The following is a 23003-nucleotide window of genomic DNA, read 5'->3' on the forward strand; positions in this document are numbered from 1 at the left end:
ATTTCTCTTACTTTTAATGCCTGGCCCCAGTGTTTGAACTTGGGCTGCTTGAATAGCCCAAGAGAGGGAGGCATGTAGGAAAATGGGGTGTGTCTATGGGCCATGTCCATGCCCCAAGAGAAGGATGGTTAAAGTAGCTGGACTGAAGCCTTATCATTAATATTTCTAATGAATATATCTTATTCAAGGATGATACATGTGAAGTTTTGAAAATTATAGGATACTAGTGGTATTTGGTAAAATCAGATTGAACATTTGAATTTGGTTATTTCTGCTTGAGAATTTATCTGGTTGGGAAACTTCTCTTTGCAAAATAACGCGCCTCTGTCTCCTAGTTAGAGCGACAATTCAGGGCTGTCACCATAGCAGCTTGGGGCTGCCCGTAGCTGATAGCAGATTTCTACATGGAGAGGTTGAGGGACGTGCTGACAGGAGGAGTTGCCGCATCTATTTAAAACCATCTTCCCGAGAACTTCCTGAGATGGCGGCGTCTTAGTCTCGTTGGGAAGGGCCATCTGTCTTTCTGCATTTAATCTTCCTTGGCCCCGAGAGTCACAGAGAGGCCTCTGTGTACTTTCCATCATTGGCAAGAGCTGTAAATAAACTGCCCAGCTTCATTAGGTTCACCTGGAGGCTTTTTGTAGAAAGACTGATCGAATGACATCACTGTTTCTTCATTCACTGGGGAGGAATAAAAAGGAACATTTTTCTCCAGCTTTCAGAAGTTGTGATGTCATCTGGGTCCCGAGGCAGATAGCCCAGGTTCCCCCTACAGTGAGAAAGGGCCCAGGGCTCCCTCACAACCTTGTTTGATTGCACTGAGATTCCCAAGCCAGAGCTCTAATTCTCACTCTCCCTGCTGCCCTGAGATGGGCGTGTGATCACTGTAATGTCAGAATCTTACGCAAGGTTGTGTCCCCAGGTTCGTGTTCTGCCCAGGGCCAGCTGGGCATCTGTCTGGTAGCTCAGAGGTCACACACACTATCAGCACCTTGGCCTGGGCAAGGGAGAGGGCTGCAGAGGCCTGGAAACAGCCCCGTGGCCCAGTACCACGGGTGGGCGGTTAACCGGCTTGCTCTAGGCTCAGTTCAGCCCTGAACCCTCAGCTCCTTTACGTGAACACAGGTGCCTCTCCTACATTCCTGTGCAGTTCCACAGTTAGTTTCTAGTGGTTGGTTTCTACCCCCATGTCATTGGTTTGTCTTTTTTTTTTACAGTAAAGTAGAACAGAGGACATATGTAAACAAAAGGGTTTGTCATTGCCAGAATTTTAAATCTGGAGGTATCACAATCCACCCATCTGGACCCCAAATAATACCTCTCTCTCTGTCTTTAAATAAGGCAGTGTCAATAAGGTCGTGTTGTGAATATTGCTGCTTAAATCATTTTTACTAGCCCACAAGAGTAGAATTTTAGCACAAGGGACTGTGCATATATCAGAATTTACCATTAATTACAGAAGAAAAAGAAGAAAAAGAAACAGCTTTAACTGGCGAATGGGAGTTCCGTGCAAGGGCTGAATTCTAATCACTGAGGCATGTTCGGAAGGGTACACGTTTTCATAATATCAGGCAGGCGTTTTAAAGGCCAGAGGCTCTGTCATATTCTCCTCTGCCGGCCCCATAACCCCCACCCCGATACTTTGGAGAAGTAATGCTCAACACACGTTAAAAGCTCTCTAGAACTTTCCCTTACAGACTAGATCAGTGGTGTCAGGGGTGCTGGGGGAAGACAAGAAAAGGGGAAGACAGAGGGTAGAATTCACTCACTTCCCCTTGTCCCAACCAGAGTACCTGGGCCTTTACCTTTTTTACATTCTGGACTTTGGAGAAAAGATGCCATAGCCAAAGTGGATTGGAAACCACTGGAGCAGGCTAATGGTTAGCAGGCTTTTAGAGCTGTGATTGCCTATCGTTGCCTTGGGAAAAGGTTTTGAGTACAGAATGACTCAGTAACTAAGGGATCTTAAAGGCCGTTTGATGTCTACTCTTGTTCCTTTTATTTAGTCCTTGAAACATACTAGTCACTCCAGAGAAACCAGAAACACAATTTGGCAAAACCAAAAATGACACATTTTTTTAACAAGAAGAGCTAAAAATAAATGGACTGAAAAATAGAATTATCAGTGCATTCTGAGCTTCAGCTTTTGTGAGTCATTGGAGGTCAATGACAAAACCAGAACCTACAGATAGAACAGTCATCTGGCTAACCCATCCCTCCCTGAAATCTGAGGATGGTGAAATCACCATCTCCTGGGGACATTTTTCATTCTCTCTCTGTTAGAAAGTTTTTCCTCATTTGTCTCATCGTATCTTCATGGAAGGAATGTGATCCCTTTTCCACCTGACAGTGTCTTAACACCCTTCACCAGTGCTGCCAGTTTTTTTCCCCTCCAGATTAATCACTTTCAGTTCTACTCAGTGTTCTCCATGAAACAAGATATTAAAAGTTCCTTACATTCTCTGGTCACTGTCCATTGGCAGGAAACGGGGGTAGGGTGGGGATGGGGGAAACTCAGGAGCTCAGTCTTGGCCATGTTTCAGTGCCTTGGCGTTATCAGACAATTAGATATAGGAGTCCAGAGCTCGGGGAACTAAGAGTGGGCTAGAGACATTAATGTGGAAGCCATCAGCACATTAGAAAATAGATGAAGTAATCTAGAGGGAGAAATGTGTTAGAAGAGAAGGGGGCCCAGGTCTAGCATTTAGAGGTTAAGGCCAAGGAGAAGGAGCGAGCAATTTCAGTTTGTTTGTTTTTGATCCAGTTTCTCTAAAATGCTACGACTCACACTGGACACCATACTCCAGGGGTCACTGACCAGGTTAGGATTGTGAGAGTCAGTGACTTCTATAGTTTTCAATACAATTTTCTATTCAATAAGTCTAAAACTAACTTTTGACCATCACCATCCACAATTAAACGTCAGTGAAGAAGGGATGCAGGCTCTGAGGAGCTCTGTAATTAACATAGTTTTCGGGGGGGGGTTCCCTTTAAGAAAAAGAAAACAAAATTATTAATACACAATTAAGTACAGGACTTTGGGAGGGGACCAGGCCACTGAGGAGCCTTGAAATTTAAGCTTCTTCAGCTTTATGATAAATGCACTTGACTGTCAGTCAACTAAAATCCCTGAGTCTTTTCCATGGATATTGTTGATAAGCCCCATCTCCCAATCCTGCTTTCCCAGCTGGTTTATTGGACTTTACATTTATCCCTTTAGAATACCTCTGTTTGTTAGAGTTGACTTTGTCATCATCATCCCAATGTCAAGAGCTTTCCTAAATGTCTTAATTCTGCCACCCCACAATGCCTAGGCCTCCTATTTTCATGCTGTCCGCAGATTTGATAAGCATGCCTTCACCATTTTCATTCAAGTCAATACCAACAGGACATAAATGAGCCCATCGTAGACCTCCCTCCAGGTTGACATGGAGCAGCAGAATTTATATGGCTGGCTACAGATCACCCAATTCTACCGCCACACTGTGCAGAGATCCTGTTAAACATCTTGCTAAAACCCACAGATACACTGTCTGCTATATTTCCTCATTAGCCAAGCAAGTAATCTAACCACAAAAGGAAATGTAGTTAGTAGGCTATGGTTTAGAAATTGCAATCTTATTTCATTAATATTATCTGCTGTAAAGTCATTTATTTCCTATATCTTCCTTCCTCTTCCAGTATGCCTGCATTTAATTAGAAAAGGTAATTAACAAAAAAGACTATCTTTGCCCCAAACAATATTCCTTCTGGTCATGTCACCCACCCGTCTTTGTAAGAACAAGGGGAGGGTAGCAGTCAGTGTGCTTGGAAAGTATTAGTGGGCTCTGGTCACTTCCCAAGTGTCCACTTCAGGAGGACAGCACGTATTGAACTGGCCAAGTTCAGTGAGGTTCAACAAACATCGATTGAGCCTGATGATGTACTGGGGAAACAAAGATAGCAGAAATAGAGAAGACGTGTTTCCGCCTATTCAGGAGCTTTTAGTATAACGGGCTCTACTAGCTACCATTTATCATGGTGATGATTTCCAAACTCTCTTAGAGGAAGCCTCAGGTTCCAAGTCTAAGACCTACTCCCAGGTTTCCTTGTCACTGCTCACATTGTTGGCTCCTCCTCGTTGCTCTCATCTGCTCCTTGGTTGAGCGGGCACTTGTGAGACCTGGTCTTTGCCCTTGAGGCCCTCTCTCTCCAGTGTACGTGCTGGCACAGGTCTGGAAGCCGGTTCGGGGGGGACATCGGGGCTTTGTTTCTGCTGTGCTGCTCCAAGGCCGTAGGACTTGTTCTTCCTCCTTCTCCCGGACCCTTTCCATCTGTCTCTTTCAAGATGGGTTCTCTCCAGCCTGAGACTGTGTTCTTGTCTCATGCACAGTATGTTGTTGCTTCTCCAAAGGAACCGGATTTTCCCTCTCTGAAAAAAACCTGTCTGGCAGTGCTGACTTTCTTTTCTGCTTTCTCTTGTACATCATAGTTTTCCATTCCCCAGCCTCTTTGCTGTTTTTCAAGGCCCTTGACTTCCTCAGAATTCTGCACAGCTTTGTTTCCTTTGGGGGGTCATTTCCTTTGTTTCATAGAAACTCTCTGGGTAGAGGTGAAAAGATGGAAAGTAAGGAGGTATTCCTCAAGTCCTTTTACCTTCTCCTTGATCTTGATGATTACCTACTTCACATAAAAAGAGCTAGTGACTGAATACCCCCTGCACACAGTTGGATCATACCTTTACCTGCCACACCCCTCAGGGTAGAATTTCAAAAATTAAAATGAACTAAACTTAATTTTTACATTTCACTATTAAAGACTCAGCAGTTTGAGTTATCCTGGATTTCTCCTCAAAAATGTGTTATAAAACATGAATAGTTTACGTGTGCTCTGTGTGAAAATTAGGATTGAGACAATTGTAACTGTTCTATAGTGATGGTGATGTGGGTCTATGCTAATTACTGGACAAGAAGCCATAGTTGGTGCTGATGTTTGCTTTGGTCAGCAAATAATTTGAGCAAAGACTCCCCCATGGATGGCTACCATTTACTGTTTATCAGTTTTCTTAGCTTCCAAAATAGTTGATTCTTATCCCTTTTGTAGAAGATCGTCAAGTCAGAGGAAGACAGCAAAGTCAAAGAAAGACTTGTTGTTTTGCTGTTTTGTGACCCTTGACATAAAATGTAGGACAAATTGGCTAACAAAACAAAAATGGCTATTTTACTGCAATCTAACATTGGAAAATTCAGATTTTATAACACTTCTAAACATTCATACTAGTAGCCTCAGAATACTGGTATCCAGGAGGTTGTATGAGACAGAGAAAACCACTCCAGTATTAGAAGGGAAGAGTTTAGACCCACTGGCTCAGGGATGCCTGGACCAAATGAAATCTTTGCTTTGCCCTCATCATTTACCATTAAGGACACAGAGCTCTTTTCACTGGAAACTCTGAGCTGATTTATGAGCTTTGCTGTTAACTGAAGGAAGAAGACTGGAGTTTATGGCATGATTCTCCCTCACTACCTACTAGGCATAGGGCCATAATATGGAGTGAGAAAGAAAACAGCATTTTCATTAAGTAAGTAAGTCACAGTCTCTCTTTTGGTCCCAATTAACTCTTCTGCATTCCCATCCTGCAGTACTAAACAATGTATTGAAAACTTTTCAGCCAGATTTGATTTTAGCCACTCATGCCCAGCTTGCCCTGAAAAGAACAGGAATTGTAATAGAGTAGAATATCTCACCTTGGATTCAAACAAGAGCAAATGGGAGACAAATTTTGGCTACTTGCTCACATAATTATCCAACTGCTCTGACCATCTTGGTTTCAGAGTGTCTGTATTTGCAGAGAATCTGCTGGATGAACTACTCATGCTTTACATAGTGTGAACTGATGCCAGAACCAGTAATTTTTTGTAGTAATGTGCAGTCTATAACTTCCTGTCTCCAAGATGCAAAAAAAAAACCACCAAACTTTTTTCTTCTCTACCTACCAAATTCTAAAAATTGACACCATGTGCACTATATCAAAATTCATTTAATGTGTCATCAGTCCTTTTTGCCCAGCCCAGTGGAATAAAAGAAAACATTTTATATCAGTGGTGAAATGACTCACCGAGCCATCCCCTGTGATAGTTTGTTACTTTTTAAAGGGCATTTTTGCATGGCAAGTACCCAGGGGTTGTACCCAGAGTATTTCATAACCACACAGGCACTGATCATCCAGATGGTCACTAGTCTTAGAAGTGGAGCAGCGTTCTGAAAATTCCCTGCTGGGCAAGAACAGATGGTGGCGAGGTCTGAGGGGGAGGTGCTTGGGGCGGGGGTAGCAGAGTAGGGAGTTGAGGGAGAAGGGAATGGTAGGAGTGGTCAGGACAGAGGCTGTTCACTTACCAGTATGGAAATATTTACCAACCAACATCTCTGACATTTGCCCTGTGTGCGTCCAGTGATCCTGTCATAACTAGTAACAGATGGAGAGGATGGATCGGTGATGACAGTCACTTAAACTTCTTCTTTCTTTGTTTCTTATGATTTTTTAAATCCCAGATTGGGGAGTTACTGAGTACCACCCATCCCGCCAACAAAGCCAGCTTAACCCTTTTCTGTCCCGAAGAAGGGGACTGGAAAAACTCCAATCTTGACAGACATAATCTCCAAGACTTCATCAATATTAAACTCAACTCCGCTTCTATATTGCCAGAAATGGAAGGACTTTCCGAGTTTACCGAGTATCTCTCTGAATCCGTGGAAGTCCCATCTCCCTTTGATATCCTAGAACCTCCCACATCAGGTGGATTTCTGAAGCTCTCCAAGCCCTGCTGTTACATTTTTCCAGGAGGGAGGGGTGATTCTGCCTTGTTTGCAGTGAATGGATTCAATATGCTCATCAACGGAGGATCAGAAAGAAAATCCTGCTTCTGGAAGCTCATCCGACACTTGGACCGAGTGGACTCCATCCTGCTCACCCACATTGGGGATGACAATTTGCCTGGAATAAACAGCGTGCTCCAGCGGAAAATCGCAGAGCTCGAGGAAGAACAGTCCCAGGGCTCCACCACAAATAGTGACTGGATGAAAAACCTCATCTCCCCCGACTTAGGAGTTGTATTTCTCAATGTACCTGAAAATCTGAAAAACCCAGAGCCAAACATCAAGATGAAGAGAAGCATAGAAGAAGCTTGCTTCACTCTCCAGTACCTAAACAAATTGTCCATGAAGCCAGAACCTCTGTTCAGAAGTGTAGGCAATACCATTGATCCTGTCATTCTTTTCCAAAAAATGGGAGTTGGTAAACTAGAGATGTATGTGCTTAACCCAGTCAAGAGCAGCAAGGAAATGCAGTATTTTATGCAGCAGTGGACTGGCACCAGCAAAGACAAGGCTGAACTAATCCTGCCTAACGGTCAAGAGATAGACATCCCAATTTCCTACTTAACTTCAGTCTCATCTTTGATCGTGTGGCATCCTGCAAACCCTGCAGAGAAAATCATCCGAGTCTTATTTCCTGGCAACAGCACCCAATACAATATCCTGGAAGGACTGGAAAAGCTCAAACATTTGGACTTCCTGAAACAGCCGCTGGCCACCCAGAAGGATCTAACTGGCCAGGTGGCCACCCCTGCTGTGAAACAAGTAAAACTGAAGCAGAGGGCCGACAGCCGGGAGAGCCTGAAGCCAGCTGCAAAACCACTCCCCAGCAAATCCGTGCGAAAGGAGTCGAAAGAAGAAACCCCTGAAGTCACAAAAGCTAATCACGTGGAAAAGGCACCCAAAGTTGAAAGCAAAGACAAGGTAACGGTGAAAAAAGACAAACCAGTAAAAGCAGAAACCAAACCTCCAGTGACAGAAAAGGAGGTGCCCAGCAAAGAAGAGCTGCCTCCGGCCAAAGCCGAGGGGCCTGAAAAGCAAGGCACAGACATCAAACCCAAAGTCACCAAGGAGAAGACTGTGAAAAAGGAAACAAAGGCAAAACCCGAAGAAAAGAAAGAGGAGAAGGAAAAGGAAAAGCCAAAGAAAGAAGTGGCTAAAAAGGAGGACAAAACACCTGTCAAGAAGGAGGAAAAACCAAAAAAGGAAGAGGTGAAAAAGGAAGTCAAAAAAGAAATCAAGAAAGAAGAGAAAAAAGAAGTCAAAAAAGAGGTTAAGAAAGAAACCCCACTGAAGGAAGCCAAGAAGGAAGTTAAGAAGGAGGAAAAGAAGGAAATAAAAAAGGAGGAAAAGGAACCCAAAAAAGAAATTAAGAAACTTCCTAAAGACACAAAGAAATCACCTACTCCCGTATCTGAAGCAAAAAAACCGGCTGCATTAAAACCAAAAGTACCCAAGAAGGAAGAGACTGTCAAGAAAGATTCTGTTGCTGCTGGGCAGCTGAAGGAGAAGGGGAAAATTAAAGTCGTTAAGAAGGAAGGCAAGGCCGCAGAGGCTGTGGCCGCGGCCGCCGGCACCATGGCCACTGCAGCGGCTGTGGCGGCAGCAGCTGGAATAGCGACCACTGGCCCCGCCAAAGAACTCGAAGCCGAGAGGTCCCTTATGTCATCCCCCGAGGATCTGACCAAGGACTTTGAAGAGCTGAAGGCTGAAGAGGTCGACTTAGCAAAAGACATCAAGCCTCAGCTGGAGCTGATCGAAGATGAAGAGAAACTGAAGGAAACCGAGCCCGTCGAAGCCTATGTCATCCAGAAAGAGACAGAAGTCACCAGAGGTCCCGCCGAGTCCCCCGATGAGGGCATCACCACCACTGAAGGGGAGGGTGAGTGTGAGCAAACCCCCGAGGAGCTGGAGCCCGTCGAGAAGCAGGGCGTGGAGGACACTGAAAAATTTGAAGACGAAGGAGCGGGTTTTGAGGAGTCCTCCGAGACTGGAGACTATGAAGAGAAGGCGGAAACCGAGGAGGCCGAGGAGCCAGAAGAGGACGGAGAGGAGACCGTGCGTGTGAGCACCTCCAAGCACAGCCTGGCGGAGGAGGAGGAGAGTGTGAAGGCTGAGGCTGACGGGTACATCAAGGAGAAGAGGGAGTCGGTGGCCAGTGGTGATGACCGAGCAGAGGAAGACATGGACGAGGCACTGGAGAAGGGAGAAGCTGAACAATCTGAGGAGGAGGGCGACGAGGAGGACAGAGCCGAGGATGCCAGAGAGGAAGACTATGAGCCCGAAAAGGCTGAAGCTGAAGATTACGTGATGGCCGTGGTTGACAAGGCTGCGGAGGCTAGCGGTGCCGAGGACCAGTATGGATTCCTTACCACGCCCGCCAAGCTAGCGGGAGCCCAGTCTCCTGTCCAAGAACCTGCATCTTCAATTCACGATGAGACTTTACCCGGAGGCTCGGAGAGTGAGGCCACTGCCTCCGACGAGGAGAATCGGGAAGACCAGCCTGAAGAATTCACTGCCACCTCCGGCTACACCCAGTCTACCATTGAGATATCCAGCGAGCCCACCCCCATGGACGAGATGTCTACTCCTCGAGATGTGATGAGTGACGAGACCAACAATGAAGAGACCGAGTCCCCATCTCAAGAATTTGTAAACATCACCAAATACGAGTCTTCACTGTATCCTCAGGAATACTCCAAACCTGCTGTGACATCACTCAACGGACTTTCTGAAGGGTCAAAAACAGATGCCACTGATGGGAAGGATTACAGTGCTTCAGCCTCCACCATCTCACCACCCTCGTCCATGGAGGAAGACAGGTTCAGCAGATCTGCTCTACGTGATGCCTACTGCTCTGAAGAGAAAGACGTGAGAGCCGGTGCCATGCTGGAGATCAAAGACACCGTCTCAGCAGTTTCAGATGAAAAACTTAGCCCACCCAAGAGCCCGTCCCTGAGTCCATCTCCACCATCACCCATAGAAAAGACCCCGCTGGGTGAACGTAGCGTGAACTTTTCTCTGACACCCAGTGAGATTAAAGTCTCAGCAGAGGCAGAAGTAGTCCCAGCATCTCTGGAGGTGACCCAAGAAGTAGTGGAAGAACACTGTGCCAGTCCTGAGGATAAGACCCTGGAAGTGGTGTCTCCATCTCAGTCTGTGACTGGCAGTGCTGGCCACACACCGTACTACCAATCTCCCACTGACGAGAAATCTAGTCACCTTCCCACAGAGGTCATTGAAAAGCCAGCGGCAGTGCCAGTGAGCTTTGAATTCAGTGATGCCAAAGATGAGAGTGAAAGGGCTTCCATAAGCCCCATGGATGAACCTGTGCCTGACTCGGAGTCTCCTATTGAAAAAGTTTTGTCTCCTTTACGGAGCCCTCCCCTAATTGGATCTGAGTCTGCATATGAAAGTTTTCCAAGTGCGGATGACAAGGCTCTTGATAGATGTACCGAAAGCCCCTTTGAAGGAAAGAATGGAAAAGAAGGCTTTCCAGACCAAATAAGTCCAGTTTCTGACATGACTTCCACTGGTGTTTTCCAAGACAAACAGGAAGGGAAAAGCACAGACTTTATACCGATAAAGGAAGACTTTGGTCAAGAAAAGAAAACTGATGATGTTGAAGCCATGAGTTCTCAAGCAGGACTGGCTTTAGATGAAAGGAAGTTAGGAGGAGATGTTTCTCCTACACAAATAGATGTCAGTCAGTTTGGATCTTTTAAAGAAGACACTAAGATGTCCATTTCTGAAGGCACTGTCTCAGACAAGTCAGCTACCCCTGTTGATGAGGGTGTGGCAGAAGACACATACTCTCACATGGAGGGTGTGGCCTCGGTCTCCACAGCTTCTGTGGCTACGAGCTCATTTCCAGAGCCAACAACAGATGACGCGTCTCCCTCGCTGCATGCTGAGGTTGGTTCCCCACATTCCACTGAAGTAGACGACTCCCTTTCAGTGTCTGTCGTGCAAACGCCTACCACTTTCCAGGAAACAGAAATGTCTCCATCTAAGGAAGAAAGCCCAAGACCAATGTCAATTTCTCCACCAGACTTCTCCCCTAAAACAGCCAAGTCTAGGACACCAGTTCAAGATCACAGATCTGAACAATCCTCGATGTCAATTGAATTTGGCCAGGAATCCCCTGAGCACTCCCTTGCTATGGACTTCAGTCGTCAGTCTCCAGATCACCCTACAGTGGGTGCAAGTATGCTTCACATCACTGAAAATGGGCCAACTGAGGTGGACTACAGTCCTTCTGACATGCAGGACTCGAGTTTATCACACAAGATCCCACCAACGGAGGAGCCGTCCTACACCCAAGATAATGATCTTTCTGAGCTCATCTCAGTCTCTCAGGTGGAGGCCTCCCCATCCACCTCCTCTGCACATACCCCTTCTCAGATCGCTTCTCCTCTCCAAGAAGATACTCTATCCGATGTTGTTCCTCCCAGGGATATATCCTTATATGCCTCGCTCACCACTGAAAAAGTGCAAAGTCTGGAAGGCGAGAAGCTCTCACCAAAATCTGATATCTCTCCACTCACCCCGAGAGAGTCCTCTCCTTTGTATTCCCCTAGTTTTTCAGACTCTACCTCTGCAGTCAAAGAGAGCACAGCACCTTGCCACACTGCCTCTCCCCCACCAATGGGTGCAGCATCTGCAGAGCCGTATGGCTTCCGTGCCTCCATGTTATTTGATACGATGCCACACCATCTAGCCTTGACGAGAGATTTGACCACATCCAGCCTGGAGAAGGACAGTGGAGGGAAGACACCTGGAGACTTCAGCTATGCCTATCAGAAGCCTGAGAAGACAACCAGGTCCCCAGATGAAGAAGGTTACGACTATGAGGCTTATGAGAAAACTACCCGGACCCCAGATGTGAGTGGCTATTACTATGAGAAAACAGAGGGCACCATCAAATCCCCATGTGACAGAGGCTACTCCTATGAGACCATTGAGAAAACCACCAAGACTCCCGAAGATGCCGGCTATGCCTATGAAATTACTGAAAAGCCCACGCGGAGCCCCGAAGAGTCTGGGTACGCATACGAGTTAAGTGAGAAGACGATAAGGACCCCTGAAGTGAGTGCTTACAGCTACGAAAAGACTGAGCGGTCTCAAAGGCTCCTGGATGACATCAGCAATGGCTATGATGACTCTGAAGAGGGTGGCCACACACTTGGGGATTCCAGCTACTCTTATGAGACCACTGAGAAAACTGCCAGCTTCCCTGGGTCTGAAAGTTACTCCTATGAGACATCGACAACAACTACACGAACCCCTGTTACCTCCGCATACTGTTACGAGACCCCCGATAAAAGCGCTAGAACCCCCGAGGCGTCTACATATGCCTATGAGACTCCAGACCAGTGCTACACTGCTGAAAAGAAGTCCCCCTCCGAGGCTCGCCAGGATGTTGACTTATGCCTTGTGTCCTCCTGTGAATACAAGCATCCCAAGACGGAGCTTTCACCCTCCTTCATTAATCCCAATCCTCTCGAGTGGTTTGCCAGTGAAGAGCCAACGGAAGAATCGGAGAAGCCCCTCACCCAATCAGGGGGAGCCCCACCACCTCCTGGAGGAAAGCCCCAGGGCCGACAATGTGATGAAACCCCTCCCACCTCAGTCAGCGAGTCAGCCCCGTCCCAGACGGACTCTGATGTCCCCCCGGAGACAGAAGAGTGCCCCTCCATCACAGCTGATGCGAACATCGACTCGGAAGATGAATCAGAAACCATCCCCACAGACAAGACCGTCACGTACAAACACATGGATCCACCTCCGGCCCCCATGCAGGACCGCAGCCCTTCTCCACGCCACCCTGATGTGTCCATGATGGACCCGGAGGCCTTGGCCATCGAGCAGAACCTGGGCAAAGCTCTGAAGAAGGACCTGAAGGAGAAGACCAAAACCAAAAAGCCAGGTACAAAGACCAAGTCATCCTCACCTGTCAAGAAGGGTGATGGGAAGTCCAAGCCCTCCGCAGCTTCACCCAAGCCAGGGGCCTTGAAGGAATCCTCAGATAAGGTGTCCCGAGTGGCTTCTCCTAAGAAGAAGGAATCTGTGGAAAAAGCAACAAAAACCACCACCACTCCTGAGGTCAAAGCCGCACGTGGAGAAGAGAAAGACAAGGAGACCAAGAATGCCGCGAACACCTCCACATCCAAATCGGTAAAGACGGCGACTGCAGGTAGGTGGAAGGTGCTGGCATCCTGGTGCAGGACACGACAATTCTACTTTTCACTGCAGCCTCTGCATTTCCATCCGACTTTGTACTGGGGAGGTGAGAGAACACGACTTGGTGCTCTCCCTTCCCTTCACTGTTTTCGTCTGCCAAAAGGTATAGATCTCAGCCCAGTGTAGCCTGTAGGCCTGGGGATAGCTCAGCTTATGGCCCAGGGCAGCTCTGATTTCCCAGATGCGACCCCTGGGTTTGCTCCCTTTTGCAACACAGCAACCGCAGCCTTGTTCTGAATCTTCAGAACCAAGGATGTGTGTTCCATGCTCCTTGGGAAGATTCTGTTGGCATTGGCTTCGGCCACGCCGGCCCCAGAATCAAGCTGAGGTGACACAGGCCAGGAGCTCTCAAAGGCCTAGGGAGAACCAGAGTTCCAAGCCAAGCCTGGAATAAGCAGCATAGGTCCAAGATTTAGGTTCCATTTTTTAAAAATAAAAAAACATTTAAAATAAAGTTACAACATTTTAAAAATTAAAAATTATACAGTTTTTAAATAGAAAAAAATTACCAGGCTGGAGATGCATCCCCATTAAAGGCAATGCTTTGTTTGATCAACCAGCAAATTCAGTTGACCACTGGGTACCCAGTACAAATAGAGAGAAAAGCATCCAAGGCTCTACTTATCCCATTCTGACCACAAGGCCTCACTAACAGAGACTCAGCATTCTATTTCAGATTGAAATTCCACTTGGCAAGAGCAGATATCCCTGACTTCAGATTCTTAGACTTATCAAGGTCTCAGCAATGACCTGGGTTTTTGATGCAACAGGTCTCTGATGGCCCAGCTTCATTTTGTTGCTTCAAACCAATTACAGGGATTTGAATTCATATATTTTATTTGCTTTACACAGTTATTTGGGGATTTTAGATCACAGTTCACAAAGTAACATAAATTGACTCAAACGTGTAAAGCAAACAGTAATTTAAGCAACACTTCCTTGATTTATTATGGAAAATCTGAGAGATGAACCTTTGGGACTCTCAAATTCAGTACATTTTAGGAAGTATTAGTTACAGGTACAAATTTTTACTTTTAAGAAACATGGAGCATCAATTTCAAGACTCAGGTCTTATCAGGTTTCCTCTTTTTACTTGCACGTAGAAAACAAACTGAATTTGTTCATGCTTAGACTTAATAGAAAACCACCAGATAATTAACTCCTTGATCTAAAGGACTTGACAACTTGACCTGCACTTAGGAGAAAACATGAAATCCATCCAAACAGATAAAATCCAACTGAAATCTGCTACCAAACTTGCTGAACATACACTCTAGCCCGCACAAGTGATATTTTTTTTAAACTTTAAACTTTTTAAAAATTGCACTATTAATTAATTTTAAAACAAACCTGGGTCGACTTCTGGCAGTTCCCTCGGTTTGGGCTTCTACGAGCCATGTTCCTTTGGTGTTGATGGGAGTGATTTAGCGTGCAAGGGGAAACCGCAGACATTTTTAAATATTAGAAGAAATGTAACTCACAAACTTCTGTTACAAGTCAGAATTCTCTGGGAGACTTACACATGGATATGTTGAGGGCTTTTAGCTTAGGTTCATTATAAAGGCTGGCTAATCTATTCATAAAATGAGTCGGTTTATCCAAATACCAGTTTGCCTGATTCTCACCACTTCCCTACCCCCCTGAAAATAAAACTAGACCATTGATGGAATTCACTGCTGGTTTCGACTCTGGGATGACAGCCTCTATACATCCCATGGAGAAAGGCAAGAGGATTAAATATATAGGATCCAGCTAGTATTTTAAATGGCTTTACAGCAGTGGTCTCAAACCAGATACCAGATACACATTAGCATCAGCTGGGGTGCTTTTAAAAAATGGTGGTACCCAGGCCCTACCCCAGCCCAATTAAGCCAGACTCTGGGGCATGGGGCCTGGTATTAAGCATGCTAAGTGATTCTAATCATGTGGCCAGGGAAAGAATCACTGCCTTAGAATGCTAGTTGTATTAATGTTTCAAAAAGTTTAAACCTTCTAATTAGAACAAATCAGAAAGCCAGCTCACCAAACAAGGTGCCCAGAAACTTTGGGGTTAGTCTGAATCTTTCCTTTGCTCAGGCTTTCTGATTTAGACTGGGAATTTTGGCTGCCACATGCCCCTGACCTCAGCCTGGTATGTCCTGATTGGCTAGAGAAAGCCTAGTCTTTCTGACCCTTCCTCTTGCCAAAGTTTGGTATCCGATCTTGTCTAAGGAGACGTCTCACATTTTAGAGTACTGTCCTAAGGAGAGAATACAGTGTTTCATCAGTTTATGAATGAGGTTGAGGTGCTGAGGGTCTTGGAAATCATATGGTGTTAATTAAGATCTGACCACTGGCTAGGTCGAATGTGAGGGTATAATATTCAGCTGTGGGCAAAATTGCTTTCAAATGAGATCTTAACTGGATTACAAAGATTGCTTAACTGTGTTTTACCAAATGCAGATATTTTCTTTTGTCCTTTAAAATCTGTTTCTTAGACCACTTTTCAAATTAAAATGCACATGAGTACCTCTGTCAGGAGGAGTGTTACTACCTAGTTCCAGCTTTGAGGAAGGCCTGAACTCTTCTTCCTAATGGGTTGTCCACAAAGGGAAACATTCCATTCTTCATTTCTCCTGCTGAGATGGTAAACAACCAGGTGATAGTTTCTCAAACTGCCAGTGTTAAATGCCCTCTGTGAGAGAGGGGAATGCCCAGTACCCCCTCCCCACGGGCTAGAGGACCTTCTCGGGAAGGAGTAGGGAAGGTGTACTGGACAGACGGGTCTCTTCGCATTCCTGTGACCCTGGCTTTCTCTGTATTTTTGTTCATTTACTGAAGGGCCAGGAAACACCAAGACATCCAAGCCCTCAGCTGTGCCTCCAGGCCCCCCTGTGTACTTGGACCTGTGCTATATTCCCAACCACAGCAACAGTAAGAACGTCGATGTTGAATTTTTCAAGAGAGTGAGGTCGTCCTACTACGTGGTGAGTGGGAATGACCCCGCTGCTGAGGAGCCCAGCCGGGCTGTCCTGGACGCCTTGTTGGAAGGGAAGGCCCAGTGGGGCAGCAACATGCAGGTAAGAGCTCCAGGACAGTGTCCGCACTGCACATGGAGCTGTGTCCAGAGGCAGAGGCAAGGGATCATGTTTAATGAGGCACCATTATGACTGTGGATCCACGTGAGGTACCCCGGGGGGTCTGCCACACATAAACTATCCTGAGGACAAAGTGGACTTAACACACAGAAGGCGGTCTAAAAGTATTCTTGTTACCACCAGCCACGAGGGACTTGGAGGAAAGCCACTTTACCACCCTAAAGCATAATACATTAATCTGCAAAATGGGACCAAGATTACTTGCCCTTCACCCTAATATACCAAGAATATTAACCGATGTAACCAAGTGGTTATATTTCCATGTGATGCGGATAAGGACTTGCCTTTTACTCCTTTGTGCTTCACAAGTAGACCAAAGCTTGGAATATGGCCATTTAGAAAATCAGCTGTCCAGTGAGATTCTGCAGGAGGAGCAGTGCTGAAAATGGTCCCCAGCAGGATACTCCCAACTCCCAAACATCATAACTAGGCACGAACCACTCTTAATACTATTTCAGCTGTGGTTTTTGCTTATCTAAGTTTTCCTTATGGTTTTGTACAGTCATTTAGTAAACTGTGCTTGCATAACATTAAATAGAAATGCTGGTTATTTCATCATATGAAATCTAATGAGAAACACCCAGTGGCCTCTTACTGAATACGAGGTGGAATTTTTACTGTTCAAGCCAGTACCCGCCTACCCACCCAACTCCTTTGCCCCTAAGCACACACACACAAATTAAAGATACAAACGTTTGTTCTTAGGATCAGTTATGTTAAAGGAAATACAAGAAATTCCACCTTAACTGAAGCACTTTTCTTAACACTAAAGAACTGAAAAACCGACGACTCATTGATAAACTGATTAGCTAGTCATGACCTGCTTTTGGTTCCAGTCTTCAGCTCCCCCAGAAAAACTGATTTTTTGGCAGCTTTATTCTGGTTCCTAGAAAACGTTAAGTTGAAAAGTTCTTTGAATTTCCTAAGGACAATAGAAGATTTTTCTCTTTGCCCTTCTTTTTCTAATGGTCTAATTAATACCTCGCTGTTGTTCTGTTTTTTTTCCATCCGATTTCCGGTTCTGCTCTTCAGCAGCTGTTTTCTCTCTCCCTGCAGGTGACCCTGATCCCAACTCATGACTCAGAAGTGATGAGGGAATGGTATCAGGAGACCCATGAGAAGCAGCAGGACCTCAACATCATGGTTTTAGCAAGCAGCAGTACCGTGGTTATGCAAGACGAATCCTTCCCTGCATGTAAGATCGAACTGTAACAACCAGGCCAGCCACACCACAGGGTTTGAACTTTGTTTCCAGAAATTCTTCAGTTTGAAACCACCTTTTCTAACAAAAGTCAATTCACCTAAATAAGTCGCTGAACTGTTACCTGCCAAATGCTATACTGTGTCATGGTGATACAAGTCACTAATATTTCTCAGTTTTTGCTGATTGCTAAGGGAAGTAGCAGTCTTCCCACACTAGGGTTCAAGTTACTGCAAAATTACCTACCCCAGTTCATCTCTGCTGAACATTTGGAAACCATGCACTAGCAAACCCAACTGATTTCTGCTAGGTAGACGCATCTGTCTTAGAGAGAGAAAGAGAGAGAGAGCGCGCACGCACAAAAGAGAGGGAACGCAGAACAGAGAGAGAGAGAGGGAGAAAATGAGAAAGAAAAAAAGAATGCAAGAGGAGGAGATGTAATGGTAGAGAATGCTGGTGAGATACCAGAGAGAAAGAGAGAGCAGGGTGGGGCAGAGAAGAGAAAATAACCATTAGTTAGGTCTGCATTTTCTGTCTATTCTGTAGTCTGCATAGGCAAAGTTTGTAACTTGTGTCAGTCTGAGTCATCAAAAAGGGTCTTAGTTTCCTAAAACAAGTTGGCTGGAAGAAAACAGAAAAGAACAAAACTTGTAATGAGGGCATGTGAGATTTTTCACGCCTTAATTAAGCTCCTTCAGTTTGAAGGCTGCACACTGACAAAATGTAGTGAGTGTAGACTGGACATGCAAGTGGTTTGAACCCCATTCAGAACTCTCAGACTCTTCAAACACACGAGTAGATTGATCTAAGGCATGCTCCCAGCATCTGTGCACCCAGTTAGTCCACTCTGAGTCAGTTAACCTGCATGCGGAGACACCCAAGTCCACCCCGATAAACAAGCAAATACCAAAGCAGTTGGGAGTACATACGGTAGACAATTTGCCTTAGGAAGTGACTTGAATGTACAAAGATACTTGATGCACTTATTTTTTAATGTGACACAGCGAGTTTATAAAACATCCGTGTAGGATTATAGACACTCCAGTTAAAGGAGCATGTGTGTGCGCGTGGGAGGGGTACTAGGAGCTTACCTGATCGGTGCAACAGTCTGATGCTGAGCATTGTGTGTTGAATACCACCTCAGGCCCCTCAGCCAAGCAAGTTGAGCCTTTCATAGCTTCTTTACTACTGCAAGTTCAAGATTGAAACGGCTTCTATGATCAGAACTGGGAAAACAGTGAATCTTAAAGGTGGAAGAGGTTCTCAGCAAGTGTACAGTATTTAGCTTCCCTCGTCTTACATTGGCTTTTTTTTTTTTTTTAATTTTCCATTAATTTCAGCATAATTATGGGAACAAGTGTACAGAAGAATTTTTTTTTTTTTTTAGATATGTGAGAACTTTTCATAGATGAACTTTTTAACAAATGTTTTCATTTACAGGAAAATGCAAAGAAAATTTTCAAGTGACAGTCTTTCTTTTTTTTTTAAAGTGTTTCGTAAGACAAAAAAAATGAATAATGTTTTTTGAAGTTCTGGTGAGATTGAAGTCTGATATTGCAGTAATAATATTTATTAAAAGCCCATCACTACCAGGAATAGTGATACCTCCCACCCCTTGAGTCCCATAACAAAAATCTGAGTATGCGCTATCTTAGAGTGGGGGAGAATGGCTACTTTTCCAGGCCTTTACGAGTACATCACCCAGTGGTATCCTACGTACTTCTTTCAAGATCTTCAACCATGAGGTAAAAGAGCCAAGACAAGTTCAAAGAACCCTAGCAAAAATTTGCTTTGGGATTTTCTTTTTTGGAAAAAAAAACAAAAAAAGAAAAATACGTTGAAAACAAATGAATTCCCAACTCCTACGGTTCATCACGTAGAGTTCAGAGATCATTTCCATCATTGTCATCATTGAACTATGAACCTGGGAAGCCAGATCATGATTAAAACTGACATTAAGTTTCAAGTTGCAGATCAGCGCACCCAGTGTTCAGATGTGGCAAACTTTTCAGTGACAGCTGTGCTGGGCTCTGTCGAGTTGCGTCTCCTGCAGACTCTAAGATCTACGGAGTAGTCAACAATCACCTCGTTTTATTTTCTATGTTAGTTATTTATTTCAGAATTAACATTTTAGTTTATTTTTGTCTGATAAGTGTGTGTTTTGCACTGCTAACTACTATGAGGGTTTAAACAATGCTTCTTCCAGGTCCCTTCACCGAGGACCTAATGCAGTCTACTTAATGCTGTGAATTACATTTTTCAAATGTTTAATTTTTTTTAAAAATTAATATTCTATTTTTTTTAGGCTTCTCTAGAAATGCAGCTTTTATTTATTACCCTATTTCTTTGAAGTCCTTAAGAACAACGCATTGATTTAGGGTACAAAAAAATGAGCACACGATGGAAAACACATTGTGACAAAAAAGGATTTCAGTGAGTATAAACTCACCTACTTAAAAGGTATTTTAAGAGACAACCTAAGATACTCAAGATGATTATTCAATAATTAGTTGTTAAGTTGGTTCACATGATGCATTGGAAGAGAAACAGATTTCCAGCCTTCTTGCCAAATCCAGACCTCTGGTTGATTTTTCTTTGATAGAAGATGGAATTATTTTCCAATTTCCCAAATTAAATTTATTTAACATGTACATTATTTTGCTTTAAGAAAAAAACCAAACATTTTAGGAAAATTATAGCCAGTCTTCAATTATAACCATTCTATCCCACTCCTTTTTTTTTTTTTTTTTTCTTTTCTTTTTTGCTATGGAATTTAATGGAAAAAATATACAAAAGCTGTCACTGGTCAGCTGGCTCTTTTTCCTATGAAACAGATCAGTACCTTTCTCCATCCATTGTTCTCAGTGATGACCACAGAGCCTGAATATAACAGGAACAGCAATATTTACATTACAGGTTGCTCCTGTCCTTCCAGACACCTTTCCTACCTGTGTGACTAACCTAATTTTGCTAGTTTCATAAATACACAATTAGTTTAGTAACAGCCATCACAATGTACCATGTACATTCATGGTGAGAGCTAAAGATTGACACAGACTTCTAGGAGCTTTATTCATACTGATTACTTAATCCAATTGTATAGATTGAATATTTGAGTGAAAGGAATTTACACTCTGTTTAAATGATGGGATTCCATCGAGATAGCACTCATGATCATGAACTTTTTGGTAGTATTCTTAAAATTCTACAGAGACTAAACGTTAGAGATGATCCTCCATTTTCAATTTTAACTAATTCTATCCCCTTTCTCAAAACCCAATCCCTGTGCATGCTTTCTCAGTCTTGTGGTGGGGCTGGATACAGTGACTGACCCTCCCCCCCTTCCCAACCCTTAAATGCCATTTTCCATGGTGTTCCAAAAAAAAAAAAATGTTTTTTTTTTTCTTAACCTTACATATCATAGTGAATGGTTTCCCCAGTGTATATGAATGTTTTAAGTGTCTCCAATAGCTTACACAGTTTAGGAGCTTTCCAGTACTCATTTAATAAGATTTAATCATTTGCTAATGGAAATTTTACCACTTCCCATTTTCCCTGTTACCAAATTTCAGCTCTCAGGAGCTGCTCTACAATTCTGAAATTGCTTTTCTTGCCTCTTTAGTCACCTGTCACAGGAGGTTCTTGCTCAGTAATGACATTGTGAGTTAGATTAATAACTTTTTTTTTGCGCTTCAGATTTAGAAGAAAAGACCCTGTTTCCATCTGAAAGGAACTGTAAGCTTTTATCTTTTAACCAACTGAACAACACACCAAAAGCAGCCTAGGGGATGAGCATTTCTTTGAAAGCAATTAGGTTATTCACCTGGTATTAAAACTATTTACTACGAAAAAATAATCTGTGACTTTATTAATTTAAAAGGCAGCATCAACAACTGAAAAGGAAGGGAAGAAATAAATAGCTTCTCTGCACTCATTTGGAGCTCCCCAAAAAAGGAGCCATCGAGATGGGGCTTCAAGACCGGGGCTGCCCTTTTCAGAACGCCCCTGCGGCACTGAGTCAGGCTTACGGAGCTGCATGCAGCCCTTCTTCCACCCTGGAAGGACATGGTCTTGAGCCTGGCTGAGAAGCACCTCCCACTCCTCTCTCTTGTTCTGAATGGTGTTTGTGTCAGTCTGCAGCTGTGTATGGTATTATGTCTTATAATCCTGCATCACTTCTATCCTATCCAGTCATATCTAATGTAGAAAATTAGTTTCCAGTGAAAGTAATATGTAGTGCTTTTATGATATTTGTGTGCAATATCCCCTCTTCCATTGAGGATATTTGATGTAAAAGAAAAAAAAAAAACACCTCAGTTCCACAATAAAATACAAAAGTGGCAAAAGTTGGTGTGTGTGCTGTGCTTTTGTTGTGTGTTACTGAGTTGGGTGCGTTGGGGGCTGAGGCGTGTGTGGGTGGGTTCATTCACAAGGGGTGATTGATTGTGTTCTTTTCAGAGTGGGCTCCCTGGCTTTTGGTAAACCGCTGAGAGGGCCCTGCTACTATTTCTACAACTGTTTTTGTAGCCAAGCCCTAGAGGACCTTGGGGTTTAAGGACAGAAACCGGAAGATCAGAGAAAGAGTTAAAATTATTGCTTAAAAAGAAAAAGTCAACAGAGCAGTGTATCTGAAGGAGGATAATGGGAGGGTTTCCTACTAAATCACAATATAAACCAAAAACCAGGTTTTAATCTTAGCTCTGCCACACCTGGCTGTGTGACCTCAGTCACTTAATCCGTCCGGAACTCCTTTCCTTACCTGTAAAATGAGAGGATTTGACAAGATGGTCAAACTGGATGATCCCTCCTAGGGCTGACTTTCTGGGGCTCTACAAAGCCATCACACTCAGTCAATATATCCAATATGTTATCTCCTTTTTTTGTTTCTTGCTCAGTTACAGAGTAAGCTCTATATAACATAATATGCTGTGGATTGGATTCACACCTAGGAACTAAAAGATTTTTAGGAAAAGTGATGATAAATAATAAAAAAAGGAGGAATTCTCCTCAATCATTCAATGATTATTGTACCCACTCTATACCCAGCAGTGGGTAAGACCATGGGGGTTTAAAGGTGAGCAAAACCTAAGTCCTGCCCTAACTGAACGCGGTGACTGGGACTCCCAAAATCCAAGGATGAGTGAAGGTGACCATAGGAAAAGCACCAGAAATGATGGCTAAACTGAGACTGTGTGTGTGTGTGTGTGTGTGTGTGTGGTGTGTGTGTGCCTCAATTCCCTCCACAGAAGTGCCCACAGAGTGATCAACAGACCTCCAGTACCTGGTCTTGTCTGTCCTCAGAGATGGTCCTTTGGCCTCAAAAGGCCACTGCAGTCTGTCTGAAGTCATAATGATGTTCCTCTGTCACAAACACTCCTTTTAATCTTACACTGTGCTTCCAAGCCATGGGGCTGGTCGACCGGTCCCATTAGAAGTCACTGTGTACCAGAAGGCATTCTGAAATCCCTCCAGAAATTAAAGGGTTAAGCATGTGAGAACTCAGGGTGGGAAATAATCACCAAGAGATTTTGATTACATCTGTCAGATTAAATTTAAATAAGTTGTTTTCT

The 23003-nt window shown here is 44.1% G+C and overlaps 1 protein-coding gene across 2 annotated transcripts in view; it reads left to right on the forward strand.

Moving 5' to 3' along the window:
* MAP1B (microtubule associated protein 1B) overlaps nucleotides 1-21779 on the forward strand; it is a 93961-nt gene extending 72182 nt beyond the window's left edge. For both annotated transcript variants that reach the window (XM_082373183.1, XM_082373184.1), the window contains 3 exons: nucleotides 6532-13048; nucleotides 15916-16154; nucleotides 17289-21779. In XM_082373183.1, the coding sequence (XP_082229309.1) occupies nucleotides 6532-13048; nucleotides 15916-16154; nucleotides 17289-17444 (6912 nt within the window). In that variant the 3' untranslated portion in view covers nucleotides 17445-21779. The remainder of the gene's footprint in view (nucleotides 1-6531; nucleotides 13049-15915; nucleotides 16155-17288) is intronic.
* Nucleotides 21780-23003: the final 1224 nt, after the last annotated feature.

This window comes from Balaenoptera borealis (assembly GCF_965194805.1).
Source record: "Balaenoptera borealis genome assembly, chromosome: 2".
NCBI lineage: Eukaryota > Metazoa > Chordata > Mammalia > Artiodactyla > Balaenopteridae > Balaenoptera > Balaenoptera borealis.